This window comes from Chionomys nivalis, chromosome 7 (genome assembly GCF_950005125.1).
Source record: "Chionomys nivalis chromosome 7, mChiNiv1.1, whole genome shotgun sequence".
In the NCBI taxonomy this organism is placed as follows: Eukaryota; Metazoa; Chordata; class Mammalia; order Rodentia; family Cricetidae; genus Chionomys; species Chionomys nivalis.
The window spans coordinates 49,131,262-49,147,056 of record NC_080092.1 but is presented as its reverse complement, the minus strand read 5'-3'; the positions used below and the strand labels follow the sequence as shown (position 1 = coordinate 49,147,056).

The 15,795-nt window shown below is 46.4% G+C and overlaps 1 protein-coding gene across 8 annotated transcripts in view; it reads right to left on the bottom strand.

The window, feature by feature from the left end:
* The window catches only part of Gas7 (growth arrest specific 7), a 222,847-nt gene that overhangs the window by 69,461 nt on the left and 137,591 nt on the right, over positions 1–15,795 (bottom strand). For all 8 annotated transcript variants that reach the window (XM_057773633.1, XM_057773639.1, XM_057773634.1 and 5 more), the window contains exon 2: positions 12,095–12,215. In XM_057773633.1, coding sequence (XP_057629616.1) covers positions 12,095–12,215 — 121 coding nt within the window. The remainder of the gene's footprint in view (positions 1–12,094; positions 12,216–15,795) is intronic.

Sequence of the window (15,795 nt, the reverse complement as noted above, 5' to 3'; positions counted from 1 at the left end):
AAAGCAGTGGGCAAAAGGCAGAGTATGGATGAACTGGAAAGTCCCTTTGCAACTAAGGTTCCGTTTCTATCACACCGTTTTCTTCTTCTCTTTCTTGGTCCTCCTTCATTGCCTCCTATTTTCAAGTACATGGTAAAACATTATCCTGACTTTATGTAAGTTGCTGCTTCTGACTCTGTTTTATACTTTTTAAATCTGTATGTATGTGTGTCCGTGTGTGTGTCTGTCCGTGTGTGCGTGTGTGCCTGCTTGCACATGTAAACATATGGAGGTCAGAGGGAAGTTTATGGGAGTTGAATCTCTCTTCCTACCACGTAGGTCCCAAGAATTAAACCCGGGTCACCAGGTTTGGTAGCAAGCCCTTCTCCTGCTAAGTCATCTTGCTGGCCTGTGATCTTTAAAACTTGATACAAAACCATGAGACTCTGTCTGAAAACCTGGTCCAAACTTGAGCAGCCACAGAATTGGACCTAGGAAACACACACAGAGGCCAGTTGGGCAGAGAAATGCCCTAGGGAATATGCTGAGCCCCATCCATCTCCGCTATGGAATTTTTAGAGAGAAAGGGGTCCACGTGTTTATGAAAGCTCTTGAGTTGCCAGAACTGGACATCCTTGCACACTGTATGCAAGGTGCTTCTTCAGGCAGCACCTGGTCTAAAGATCATCCAGGATGGATATCAACCGACTGTCTTGTCTTGGGGGAAAACATGTGGATTTCAGAAGTCTTGACCCTGCCTGCCTGCCTGTCACCTACTCTGTCCCTTACACCCCTGTGACAGGGCAATGCCCTTCCCTTAGGAACTTAATCACAGATCAGCACTTTCTCAAATTCTGACCCAGAATAATGGTGCGCATTTGACAGGAATGAGCTGGTGACTAGACTCATGCATATGGTGCAGGATGACCGAGTAGGGGTACTTAGTGTCTCCTTTCTTTCTCGTTGGGGTTTATCATGTCTCGGTTTAGCAATGCTCTAACTTCTTCCTCTTTGTTGTAAAATGTACAATATGGGCATTACAAACCATTTTCATTCTAGAACTTATTTCTCCTACATACCCGTGTCTTGGCACACCTTCCTCCTTCTGTCCCATCTCCCTCTATCTTTCTAGACTTGGAGACTACTATTACATTCTCTACATCCATGAAACCAAATCTGCCGGTCCCACATGTATATGAGAACGTGTGTATCCATTGTTTTGTGACTGGCTTATTCCTGCATAACATGGGGTGCTGTGGTTTCATCCATGTTGCTATGGTAGCAGATCTCCATCTTCTTTAAGGCCAAATAGTGTTCTGCTGTAGCTATGCACCATATTATCGTTATCCATCCATCCACGGGTGGGCAATGTGGTGGATTCCATGCCACGGCTGTTGTGAATAATGTCTCAGTACATGCAGTGTCTCTGATATACCAACTCCATTCTCCTTGGCTGTATACGCTGTATCGGGAATGCTAGACTAACATTTTGAAAGATGTTTAACCCAAGCAAACATCATTCGTTATGGGCACACCCTCATCCCGAACATTCTTTGCCTTTAATGACTGCATGCTGGCCATAGTAATGGTTAGAAAGGATGTTGTCACATCATAGTGAAGAGCTCTGCTAGGCTCTCTGACTGCTCACTTCAGACCTTGACAGACCACTGGGCTCTACAGTACGACTGATGGGAGGAACAGTATAGTGACCATTTGCTGGCGCACATACTTTCTAACCAAAGTAGAGGTCCTGCTAAAAAACAAAACAAAAACAAAATTTTAAAAAACTCCTCAAAAGAGAAAAATGCAAAAAGAGCCTTGTCAGACTCTAAGTACCTTGAAGTTCATCTTGTCCACACGTCTGTCTTGTCTCATGAGTACACATGAGAACAGTGCAAGCCCCATGTTATTCCCCAGAAATACTGAGCTCCAAATGATTTTTGAGCTATGGACTCAAGGGCTTTGAGATGATAGAAGCTATTACTATTTCTCCTACACAGACAATAATAAAGGTTGGAAACACACACGAGTCAGCTACCCCAGTGACCTCGTGACCATAAGCAGCAGGCAGGTGAAGGGCCTTTCCTGCCAGTTCCTACTCATTCTAAATCTTGTCATCATGAAACTGAGTTATTTGTCTTCAAGCAGCTCTTTGGCAGTTTCTGCTTTAACTTCAGTGGTTTATGGATATCTGACCTTTAACCTCGGAATGATGACAAACACTGCATTTTCCCCCCACTGTGTTTCTGAAAATGAAAGTCAGATTTAAGTTTACTCCTCAACTTTATATTCTATTCCTTGCTACTGCTCCAGTTTGAATCTGACATACCCGTGTTCTATCTTGCCCCCCACTCACTACCGAGGTTCATGTGAGAAGGCCTGGGCCACACCTTGAGGTGCTCTGGGTCAGTGGTGGAGTCTTCAGCAGGTGGAGCCTAACCTGGATGGGCAGAGGTAAGCAAGCAGACAGGAGTTCTAGGCCAAGCACAGCTATATGGTGGAACCTGTCTTAAACAAATGTCTAGCAGAAGAATATTAGGCTGCTAAGTCACAGGGGATGACTTAGCCCTTTTCTGTCTCTTTTTGTTCCCTGACCACCATGAGGTGAAGGTATCTCCTATACCACCATATGTCCCCACCACAACTGTGCTCCGAAACCCTGAGTCTAAATAAACCTTTCTTTTTTTAATCAGTTGATTATCTCAGGTACCTCATCAGAGTGACAGGAAGCTAACACAACGTCCTTATCAATTTTGTTACTAAAAAAACTAGGTGGTGACTATTAGAAAACTCTTAAGAATATGAAGTAAAATATTTTTTTATTTTAAAGTAAAATATTAAGAAAAAAATTTTTTCTTAATAGCAGATTATGATTTCTTTTTGAACAACAGCACGTCGTGACACTTTTGACATGCATCAGAATTTGGAAGCTGTGCATTCAGAATCCCTAAAGAGAACCTCTAAGGAACTACTTCTAAAGGCAACCAAGAAAGCCACAGAGCATCAGCATCCTCGTACATGCCTGCGTTTAAACAACACTTCTTCACTATAACGCAATTCCCTATATTACAGAACTTACCCTGTAAGAGCAAATAACTCGGTGACTTCAGTCTGCTCACGGAGTATGCAGCCCTCACCGTTATCAAATTATAGTGCATATTCATCACCTTATCCCCCTGCTCATTAGCAGTCGCTAGCCAGCCATCATGCAGCCCCTGGCAACCACTCATCTACTTTCGGTTTCTATGGATTTACCTATTTAGGGCATTTCATACAAATTGAATCCCACAGCATGTAGCTCTCTGTGTCGGTCTTGACTTGGCGTGATGTTTTCGGGATTGTCCTTGTTGAAGTGGGTATCAACCCTGCTTCTTTCTTTTCTACAGCGGAGTTCCATTTTGTGCACACGCCTTACTTTGTTTGCCCATCCGTTGGTTGATGGGCATCGGGGCTCGGGCCGTAGGGATGGGACTGCTGTGTGTGTGTGAACACCCAGGTTTCATGTGGACATGGCTTTCTGTTTTCTTGGGCACAAAACAAGAAGGGGAACATGGCATAGGCATCCCCACATCTCTTTTCGATGCTTGGTATCTGGACCATTTGCTGTTGGTTGTTAGGTCTAGCTAACAACCAGTGGGGTACATAACATTCTTTACTAAATAATTCAAAATAACTTGACTTCTTAGAATAGAATGAAGAGCAGTCTGCCTCCTTTGTCTTTGGACGTCAGCATACTGGCGCTGCGAATGGCTTTGAATTCACTTAGTCTCTACCATAAACAAGAGCTTATTTGGTCTTAAAAATCTGGTGGAAAATGAGGGGTGTAATATGCACTTAAGTGTGACCTAAGCGATACAAATTAAAATGGATGCTCAGGAAGAGAATACAAAAGGCTACACTGAGCCAGATTAATAGTAGTTTTCTAGTCTAACAGCTTTCTACCATGAAGCCATTAAAAAAAAAAAAAAAACAGGGGGAGTGGATCTGGGGGAGAGGGGAGATGAGAGGGCAGCAGGGAGGAATGGAAGGAGGGGAAACTATGGTTGGGATGTATTGTATGAGAGAATATATAAACAAGGGCTACCCATGAGTGTGTGCCCGCGTGTGTGTATGTATGTGTTTGCACATGTTCATACACATAAGAGCACAAAGCACAATTTAATCAACTAAATGTGCCAAACAAAAACATGGCTCTAGTCTTACTTTGTGTAATACAGATGGACAGAAAAAAACAGACTGGTGGTTTGGGGTGCAGCTGCTTCTCTGGGCAACCTCTATTGAGAAGAAACTGTCAGGGCCGTCCTATTTAGGGAGTTGGGAAAGTATCCAATTACTTTGAACAAAGTAAAGCTCAAAGAACGGTTTTCACAATGACTAGCTTGGTGGAAATCCTACCTAGAAACTCATTAGTTCTCAGTGTAATAAAGTTAAGTGAGAATCCACCCAGTTAAAGGAAAATTAAAATAAGAAATCAAGAAAACTACCGACTATCTGGCAAATGAACACAAACCCTCAAACCCTGGCTCACATCCATGCCAAGTCTCACTCACACACATAATAGAACATTTAGAGACACCAATTCTTTGTCAAAAAGAGGATAGAAGCAAATTCCATCTAGCCTGGGTTTTACATCACGCTTAACAGGACAAGCAGATGTCCCTTAAGATGGTCATTTCTGATGAGTGTCTTTATCGAATATCTGTGAACTCACTTATCCTTATACCAAGTGTAGTCCCTACCACCCATGCCCCATTCTGAATGCCGGAGGCTGGGCATTAATTATAGCCTGACTCCAAGGACCTGGTGACTTTGGGCAAAGACTTTTAGCATGTGGAGGACCCATTCCTGGATATGCAAAATTGATGGAATCTGTTAGGCCAGGGATCATCTTTTCTGCCAAGTGAAGAGTTTAGGCTTTGCTAGTTCTACAGGCAGCATGGGGACATGACTGTGTTCCAATAAAATGTAAAGTGAATTGCCAAATTTAGTTTTGTGCCCCCTGTGTGAGATGACCTGGAAGATTCTCCCTGCCTGCCAGGGGTGCTGAGCAAAGTCATCAGCTACTGAACGCTCCGTGTGATTGACAAGGATGCGGATGCACAACGGGACTCCATTCTAAGGTGGCCTAACACAGAGACCTTGATGATGGGTCCTGCTCACATTCCTATCATAGGGACTCCTGTTCAGTGAGGACTTCATCTTGGAAATAGAAGTATCAGTGTGGAAGGGGTGGAGTCTGGCTTTCTGATAGGCTGTTTGGATTCAGGAGGTCTAATCCAAAAGGATGAAAAAATAGCTCTCCAAGCAGGGGTGGGGGATGAAGTAGAGTCTGGTCAATGGGAAATGGGAGATTTCCAAAGTGTAGCTGGCTCCTCTATAACCCTTCTAAGGAAGTCAACAGACCTCCTCCACGGCTGCTGCCCAGTCTGAAGCTCACTGCTAGACACCGAGCTGGAAGGTGTGACATCTTCCCTGGTGCCATCCCTCAGTGCTCCGGGCTCACTATCTCCTAATAGAGTCTTACCATGTAATCCTTTCCCCCGGCTCTGTTTTCTAGAAAATCAGGCCTAAGATATGACCTCAAATTATTCTCTTTCTTTAGGGAAAAGACACAGATAAAATAAATGGAATGACTTGGTTTAATGCATTCGAAGCTTAGTCCAATATGCTGTGAAATAGTGACTCACATAAGACAGAACCAATCCTGGCTTTCCATGTTAGGTTCAAGTCTCTCTCCATTCTTCGAATGGTAACATCTATATCAAACAACATCAAAAAGGCCAGCTAAGTGATGTAGCTTCTAACAATAAAGGGAAGCAATGCTGATGCCCAGGTCTCTTGAAACAGCTAGCTGATGTCCAAGAGGCTCTGCTACTCAGAGCCTTGACATTGAACCTCTGTCCCCAACGTCACAGTGCTGAGGGGTGACGAGATCATGAGAGCCGTCACTCACTTGGGATTCATGTTCTTACAAATGAGACCCCTGGGAGCTTGCTCATCCTTTCTTCCACGTGAGTGCATCAAGAGAACTGATCTCTAGTAAGCAGAGGGCAGGCTGCAATTGGACACTCAATCTGTAGGCCCTTGTACTCTCCAGCCTGCAGAACTGACTGTTTTCCAGCCACCTAGCCTTTGCCCTTTTGTTAAATTGGTCCAACACAGACTCTTAACACTAACGCAGGTCCCTGAATGAATGGAGTAGGCTGCTGATAACAGTTCACCACCCGTGAATCACAGTATACCCTGCTCAGATTCAGCCCCAGCCCACTCTGGAGGAGCACAGAGCATGTTCTTAGATGATGCAGGAGAAGCATTTTCCTGCCACTGGTGTCCCTGGCCTCCCTGGGCTGTACTCGGGGCCACTCTGCATGATGAAATACCCAGGAGAGGCAGAGCTGTGGGGAAGTAAAGGGGACTTCTGAAGTTGGTGACTCATGCATACCCTGCTGGAGTTACTGAGGAGTCTATTTAAAACCAGCATGAGGACTATAGTAACTTATCTATTGATACTTCCTGTTGGGCATCTGCCTCATTCACTAACAGCTATCACTAAATAATCTGTATCTCCCCAGGCACTGGCATGGTCCTCCTGTTGTAAACAGGATCTGTATTTGTCCCTGGCTTCCCCTCATTTCATGGTTTTTTCTTCCCTTGCTTGCTACAGCACTACCCTGCAATCTCCACCGGTTCCTCTCTGTCTCTGTAGTGCCCTTTTAAACTCTGTATTCAAAGCTGTCTTCAACAGGCTTGCACTGGGTAATGTGTCTGCACCTCTGATTGACCGAGGTTTCTGTCCTACCCAATCCCACAGCTCTTCTGTCCCAAAGAAACACACAGAGGTCTACATTAATCATAAACTAGTTGACCTAGTAGCTCACGCTTCTTATTAACTAATCCTTACATCTTAAATTAGCCCATAATTCTTGTCTGTATTAGCCACGTGGCTTGATACCTTTATCAGTGAGGCATTCTCATCTTGCTTCTTCTGTGGCTGGATCACCACTGCAAACTGACTTTTCCTCTTCCCAGAATTCTCCTGTTCTCATTGTCCCACCTATACTTCCTGCTGGTCGCACCACCTATACTTTCTGCCGGGTTACTGGCCAATCAGTATTTTATTAAAATACAGCTGATAAATCTTTACAGGGTACAAGATCATTGTCCCACAGCAACCTCTATTCTAAAGAAATGCAAATTCTAGATCACCTCACTTAGTTGTGTATGTTGGTCACTGCACAGTGGGGACCAGTCTGAATGGAATCCATTCTGCTCTCTGCATGCTGGGCCATGCACCCACAGGAGTCTCTGGACTTCCATCAGTGGCATGGGTGTCCTTTGGACTGCAGATGCAATAAATCTACAGGCTGGCCATCTCTTTCTGAACATGCAGCAATGAACCCACCATGCAGCCCGAATTCACCTCCTTTCTCCCAACTCACATCTGAGCGTCTCCCGCTTCCATTTAAGCCATGACTGTCACTCAAGACAGAAAGCCGGGAGGCAGGGATGCTCCCTGCCACCAGCCTGCCACATCCTGTCTGACAGAGTTCAGCCCTCCCCCCCCCTTTCAGGCCACTGCCTTAGACTGTACTGGCCTCATTATTTCACATTTCATTTAGACAGTCTACTCCATGCTCCGTGCTCCCAAACCTTTTACCGCTGCACGAGGAGTCTTGCTGTAAGGTAGCCATGGGATCCTGCCACTGTCTGGAGACTTCCCACTGCCCACTGGGTGAAGAGTCATGTCACACCCCAGCGTTCCCTCACTTCTATGTCCCTACTCTGCCAAGCCCACGGACCTGCTTTCCTCCTGCCGCCTCACCCTCTGTCATGGGTCCCTCCTTAGAGCTCCTGCACCCACCGCATGCAGGTGACAGGTCCCTCACTGGAGCTCTCACTACCCTTTGTCATGGCCTGTACTGCTTGTGCGTGGTTATCTGTCTCTGACCCCTTTGGAGCTACAGTCTCTTAAAGCAGAACTTTTTCTTCACATTTGGTGTTGTATACCCATGGCCTGACCAGCGGCAAGTGGGGGCACAGACCCTCACCCATGAAATCCTAAATGCAAAAGCAAGCAGATTATCAGGCAGCCAAGGGGACAAGTGTAAATGAGGCTTTGCACAGAATACTTATTATGCCCACGCGCCCTCTGGGGGAAGACAGATTAGGGAGCAGGGAGAAAGCCAGGCCGCTCTCAGGATCCTAGGGTTCTGCCCTGGTGGATTCTACCAGTCACACAGGGCTAAGAAACGCAGGGGGAGGCAACTGCATATTCTCTGCACAGCATAGGCCGTTTTTCTTGTCACTGTTCCTTGAGCAACACAGAGTCACAAGTATTTACATAGCATAGGCATCAGATTGGTATTATACTAGAAACGACTTAAAGTCCCCAGGAGGGCGGGTGTGGGTTCTAAGCAAACACCACACCTCCTTCTATAAAGGACAGGGGCATCTGTGGGAGTTTTTAATCAGAGGTCTTGACTGTCATCTTAAGGGGCATCTGCATTTGAAAACTATCCTCTGTGAGAATGAGAAGAGCATACCTCTCAGCAGCAGGTAGTGGGCCTGACTTGCCCTTGATCTGCTGCCTGGACGAATGGAGGAGGGGTGCCACCTGGACAGACGGAGGAGGGGTTGGCATGAAGCATGCAATTTGGGACAGAATGGGGGGGGTCCAGCGGTAAGCTACCAACTTAGAAGCCCCAGGATGGCTTCTGCTAGGTGCTATTTTACAGACAGGCAGGAGGCTTCCATACAGGGAGGGGTGGGGGAAACCCCAGCGGACCAACTAAACTGGGAGAGGCATTTCCCATTCCGTCACTTCCTTGTCCTATCTACCTCCAGGGACATCCCCAGCCCTACAGGCTCTCTGTGGCACTCTCTTCACATACCCCAGACCTCTTCACAGTCCTTCTCATGGATAATCAAGCAGGAATCCATTTAAAAATCTGCTTCCAGCTGGGCGGTGGTGGCACACGCCTTTAATCCCAGCACTCGGGAGGCAGAGACAGGCGGATCTCTGTGAGTTAGAGGCCAACCTGGTCTACAAGAGCTAGTTCCAGGACAGGAACCAAAAGTTACGGAGAAACCCTGTCTCCAAAAATCCAAAAAAAAAAAAAAACCTGCTTCCAGGGTATAGCACACTGAGACAGTATTTGCCCAGAACATGGGGTTCAGTCCCCATCAACACACACAGATACCCCTCCACTGCTCTCACACATGCACAAACACAAAAAAAAAATGCCCACTATGAGCAGGGCAAGGCCATTCTTTATAGTATATATTAGAGGCTCAATAAAAATACGTGTTGAATTGACCAGAAAAACAATGAATACAATAAATACCTAATGAGTGAGTAAATTTGACCTGCATCCTGAATGCAAGACCGAGGAGTTAAGATTACTCAGTAAGAGAGAAAGTGGGAGGGGCCAGTTCTACTGGCCCCACCAGATAACCTAGCAAATCAGCCCACCTGGTTACCCTTAAGACTGGTGAACTTATGAATCAAAGTCATTTTCTGCAGTGTTTAATGTTAAAAAATAAAAACAATGTGATTTCGTAACACATGTAAGTTACCTGCAATTCATGCTTAACTGTCCAAACACAAAGGTCCTCCCCCTTTCTGCCACACATAAAGTTTTATTAGAACGTAGCTGCATGCACTAGCTTACATACTGTCTATATTATTGCTCACGCTAAGTGACAAAGTTAAGTCGCTGTGTCAGAGACCATGACCCTCCAAATCTAAACTATTTACTGCCTGGTATGCTAGAGAATCATCTTACCAACCTGAGGAGCACACTGCACCCCACAACCCCAAGGAAGCTCGGTCCTACGGTATATGAACAGTCAGAGTCCCGGAAAGAAGCTGCCAGACAGCTTCTGATGATATACAATGCGGCTGCATTTCCATTCCTAAGTAGAGTAGTACTTAAACTAATGGCAGCACATTCCTAATATACAGCGATGAAAAAGAATGAGTTAGATAAAAATATTCAAAGTCTAGAACAAGGCCTATAATAAATTGTTGCCCTGATTTAAAGGATAGGATGGATAACATATGTAATTTATTTTTACAACAGCAGCATGCCTATGCTTAGAAAATAGAGGATACAAATGCCTCAAAGGATATATGTGATAAATAGCTCTGGGAAATGTGACTGAGGATTTTTAATGTTGATTTGAATGCCGTTTTTATTCAGTGGCTTTTTAACCCTGAGAATATACTATTCTTTAACTGAGGAGTGAGAGGGAGAAAGATGTAGATAGATAGATAGATCAATAGATAGAGAGATAGACAGACAGACAGACGGGTGGGTGGACGGACGGACGGATAGATAGACAGACAGATAGGTAGGTAGGTAGATAGACAGCCTAGAAAGGCATTTTCTCTATTTCCCTTTGCAACAGACTGGCTAATTTGAGACAAGAACAAATCCACCCCAATTCTTGCTCTTGAGCTCATCCAGTCCAAACTGCACAGCACAGATGGAGATCTGTGTTCAGACACCCACTCCCCTGGGGAACCGCACTGAAGCAGCCGCTCCCCAGGGGAAGCGCATTCAAACAGCCACTTGCACCCCTGAAACATCAAGGCTCCTGAGCAGGGCAAAGATGCTCAAGTGTTTGTTTTGAGGAAGTATGAGATTAGAACAGTTAAAAAACAGCCCCACTTCCCTTTTCCTAGAAACCCTGGTCACTGCTCTTCAAGGGGAACACCCTGCTGAGCCCGCAGGTTAGGGTGCTTGTGTTATGCACAATTCAGCCAGCCAAAGAAGCAGCTGTCAGCTTCTCTATCTCCCTCTAGATGACTGCTGGCTGTCCTCTCACTGGGCGCCCTCCCCTTAGTGCAGGCTCAAAATCGTAAATTGTCTTAATAACATCCATATCTGGGCTGGAGAAATGGCTTAGTGGTTAAGTCTAAGAAATGGCTTAGTCTTCCAGAGGACCTGGGTTTAATCTCCAGCACCCACAAGGCAGCTCACAACTGCCTGTAATTCTATTCTAGGGGATCTGGCTCCCTTGCATGGATATACCTGTAGGCAAAACACCAATGCACATAAAATAAAAATAAATTAGAAAATTTTATAATTTATTTATAAATTAATATATATTATATATCAATATATATAATATATATATTCCATGTCCTGGTGGCAAGAGGCAAGATAGAGCTATGAAGTTAGATGGGCAGAAAAGACAGAGGTAAGAGGTCAATGCTGGAATCAACAGGTAGACATTCACATTCTTGGCACAAATGTCTACGGTGCCCAGCATGTCTAATTTTGCTTGTGTTGTGTCTCTTGGTTTCCTTGAGGCAGAGTCCTTGGAAATACAGGGAGGTCAGGATTTCTCAGCTGGTTTGTTTTATACTTCTGCCCTCAACCTGACCAGTGTCCTGCTTAACTTGTGCCAAGACTAGCCATACTGCACAGCATCGTAAATCATCAGGATCCTGGAGTCATTTGGGAGGTCCAGGGAAATTTAACTCTTTGGAGCATGGAGCTCCAGTCCTATTCAGCTCAAAGAGATGCGGGGAGTGGTTGGGCGGCTGGAGGTAGGCTTCTAATCCTTGCAACTGGGAGGTTGTCACAGGAGAACTAGCACGCATTTGAGACCGGCAGCCAGTGAGATACTTAAGGTGAGAAAAGGGTGTTACAGTAAAATCAGGGCAAGTTTTTGCAGGCTCTGACTCTCCAGTACCACTAGAATAGTCCCTAGACAGTATAGATTACCTTGACCTGTTGAGCTGGCTTCTTAGGTCTTTTACGAACAATACAGTCCTAGATTCTAAGGTTTGAGTTCAATGAAGGTTGGTGTGGGGTGTCAAGGATTCTGGGAATCTGAAAGTACAGCTGTCCTCTAAAGCTGCTTTCAGAATGCAGAGCGAGGCCCCAACACCCAGCACCAGGGATGAGCAGGACCCTACTCTAGCCCCTGGCATATGATAAACGATTCTAGAACCAGTGGGTTAAGATGCCAGGTTACCTTTCATTGAGTCAGATTTAGCAAGGAAAAGCCCCCAAACTAGAAGGTGGAGCAGGAGGGAGAAAAGCAGCCCAGGAAGAGGCAGACATTGCGGGGTTAGAAAAGGCTCTTCCTGAGCGGGACTCACCATTGGTAGTCGTGTTGACATAGTAACGGCGGCCCTGAGGAGACAAGTAGCTGTGCCAGCCAGGTGGAAGGATGACCGTCTGGCTCTCCTCTCCCGGCGGAGGGGGGACCATCCCAGGCTTCTGTTGGAGAGGAAGGAAAGGGTCAGACATACTTGTCATTTTCACAACTGTTTGGAACCACAAAATCACTTTGGAATCGCACAACTGGGATAGCCTGGCCTGCAGGCATCTCTTGGGACAGGTGACATGCAGTATGAAGTGCCCCTCACAGAAGGCACAGCTCCACCCAGAGCAGACAGAACTGACCTTCTTCCCTAGCAGACCCTGAAAAAAAAAATCAAACTCAGGGTGCTGCGCTTGCCAAGGGTCCCGTCACTCTGCATGGACTATGCAATCTACACCCGCTGTGGACTATTCAGTCTATACCCGCTGTGGGATGTACAGTCTCCACTCCACAGGACCACTGAGTACAGCAGCAGACACAGCCCCAGGCCTGCTGCGCAACCTAGCAGAAGTAATTAATGCAGGCCGCGGCAGAGCGAGGTGTAAAACATTCTCTAATAATGTTGAGAGTCTGTGAGAGCTGGGTTGGGTTTCCTCTCTCTCCAAGTGTCATATCACTGGGGCCCAGGGAACCAGGATTTTTAAAGATGAACCAGACACCACAGGTTTGATTCCTGTGACCATGCACGGTAACATCTGTCTTAAGAAAAAGAAGAATATGTAAGTCGGAGCATTAGGTGGAAGGCGGGTACACACTGTAGCTGCATCTGTGATACCTCTGGTGGGGGCTTACAGGCAATTTTTATCTTTTTTCTCTTACTTATCTTTTCCACATAAATCTCCAATAAACACAGAAATAAAGATTCTTGGCTAAAGAACATTTAAAAACTAAAAACAGAGGATCCAAATTAGCCCACACACTTGCTGTGCCTTTTGGAAAAGGTAAATTGACAAAAATCAGAATTGCAACTACGGAAGGCTGAAAAATTCTTAGCCAAACCTGTTTACAAATACAAAAGGCCACCAGCTCCTTGGTGCCCTCGGTGTCCCCTGCCATGCCCCACAGGAGTGGCTCCTCTGGCCACCAATGGCCAATATTTAGGAAAACGGGGTAATGATTGGAGCCAGAGCAATGAAGGGTGTGCTCTTGATGCCCCTCTCCAGACAGCCCCAAGGGGGCTTTGTCTCAGTTTCCTGTGGTGACCTTTGTACCATAAGAGGAAGAAGCAAATCCCAGGGGCTGCTGGGAGTAAACATAGCCTCCTTCAGCCCTCTATGGAGCCCTGGTGCATGCCATGAGTTCCCACAACTGTGCCCCCATGTTTGTGTCTCCCGCAGGGGCACCTGCTAAGCCACAGCGCCTCTTTGATTTTGCATGAAAGGCTGTACTCTAGACAGGTGATGGCGAGACACACAGCAGCCAGGCTGACTGTAGTGGAGTATCTGCCTCCTGGGAGCACAGATCATACACCAAACACAAATGAACCTGGGAACAGGAGAGACAGGCCCCGAACACCAATCACTCTAGCGTCTCCTGATCTGGAAGATGGCCAGAATACAGGCAATACAAATAGGATAATGAAGGAGAAAGCGTGAAGAAGAAGCAGACATGATGGTGTTGGTCCATGATTCCAGCGCTCAGGAGAATAAGGTGGGAGAATCATGAATCTGATGCCAGTCTAGGCCCTAGCAAGACCCTGTCTTAAAACACCAAGGGTTAATGAATGAAAAGAGGGAGAAAAGAAGAAAGCAAGGGGGGCATGGAGGAGGGCAGAGGGGGAGAGAGAGAATCCTGCATACACAGGGTCTTGGGAATAAAGTGGTAATTGGGGTTGGGAGTGGGCGGGGGGGGGGGAGGTGCTGAAGAGGCTGTTTTGCTGGAGAATCTTCTAGAACTAGAGGATGAGATGGCTGGTCCCTCATCTTTCCTTGAGCCTAACTAACATCAGGAGTATCAGGAGGGGGTCCATGAGAAGCTGTTGATGCAGGTTAAGCAAGGTTCTGAAGCTCACAGCAAGGCCCTGCACAAAGAGGATCCAGGGCTGCAGTGTAAACAGCCTCAGGCTCCAAGCACTCCGGGTGCCAATCCTACCTCAGTCACCACTGGACCTAGGGCAAGTGACTCAGCCAGGATATTTCCACACGGACCAGGTGTGGAACACGCTGTGGGCTGTGGAGAGCCAGAGTAACATACCTAGAACCCCAAAGAGGGATTGTGACCAGGGTTGCTTCAAGAGATGGGGGAGTATCACCCTAAGAGGGAAAGCTCTCCCAGGCTCCGCTCCCTGAGAGATAAAGTCCAGGCAGACACACAGACCTCCCCTCCACCACATCTGGAATGTCACCCTCAATGGTTGTTCTGAGGTTTCTGCTGCCAAGAAAGGGAGGTCAACATCTCCTGGAGTTGATGATTGATGTTGGAAAGCTGGTCGGGGAGGAGTTATGCGGGCCACAGAGTGAATGAATTGAGTCACCCAATGCCCCAGGGCCTCAGCTTTGAAGCAACTGCAGGAAGCCTGGCCCTCTTCAGTTTCCTAGTACCCATTCTCTTTAGAATGATTCTGGTTTATCTGTGAAACCCAGTGAACTCACAGGAAGCCTCGGTTTACACACGAGGATATGGTTGACCATGAAGGCAGAGTGTCCTGAGGCTCTCCTATCTAGAGAGTTCAGGGACCTTTGGAGAGACACCGTAATTCTGAGCCAGGGAGGGCAGAGAAGGGGTGGGAGAGCACCCACTGGGGAGGGGGGGGCTAATTCTTAATTTGGCCAATGTGCTATGCTTAGTGTGGTTTTCACACCTGTGGAACACAGCCACCAGCCACCCTCCCTGCTGGCCATCTGACTGCCTTGCCTTTATCTCCAGAGCCAGCTGCATCTCTCTTGCCTTTTTCTTTCCTAGGACGAAGCCCTTGCTAGCTCACCACCCACAAGTCAGGAGTTAATAGATGCTGGAGACAGGTGGGGAGACAGCTCTCCGCAAGACTGAAAACAAGCATCCCAGCAAGCTGGATGTGAACATTCGGGGCAGAAGTATCCACAAGGGCCAAACATGTAGATAATACAAAGGACCATCCGTGAGGATATAGATAAAACACGGAATAGCCATATGATGGAATATTACTCAGAAATGTAAAGGAATAAGGTCCCAGTTCTCATTATATCATGGCTGGGCCTTAAAGCCATCATGAAAGAAGTCAGGTCACAAAAGTCACACGTGGTGTCATTCCATTATGGGACAAGTCCAGAGCAGGAAATGCCACAGGTTACACTAGTGGCTATGGAGGGCTGTGGGCAGGAAGATAAGATGGATACAGGGTTTCTCTGTGTGTGTGTGTGTGTGTGTGTGTGTGTGTGCATATACATGTGAAAATGGTCTAAACTAGGAAGATGTCACGGTTACACAATATACAATGAGTGCATAAGTGCTATGCATGGTCGATTTCAAATATATATTTTTTATCGCAACAAAATTTGTCTTTGAAGAACATACAGCAAGGCTAGAAAGATAGCTCAGAAGTTAGCAGCAAGCACTTGCTGCTGCTCTTGCAGAGGACCCAGGTTTGTTTCCCAGAACCCACCAGATGCTTACAAAACAAAAAACACCAATAACTTCAGTTTCAGGGGATCTGACATCCTCTTCTGGACCCCATAGGTATCGCATATGTGTGGTGCACAGAAAGACATGCAGGCAAAC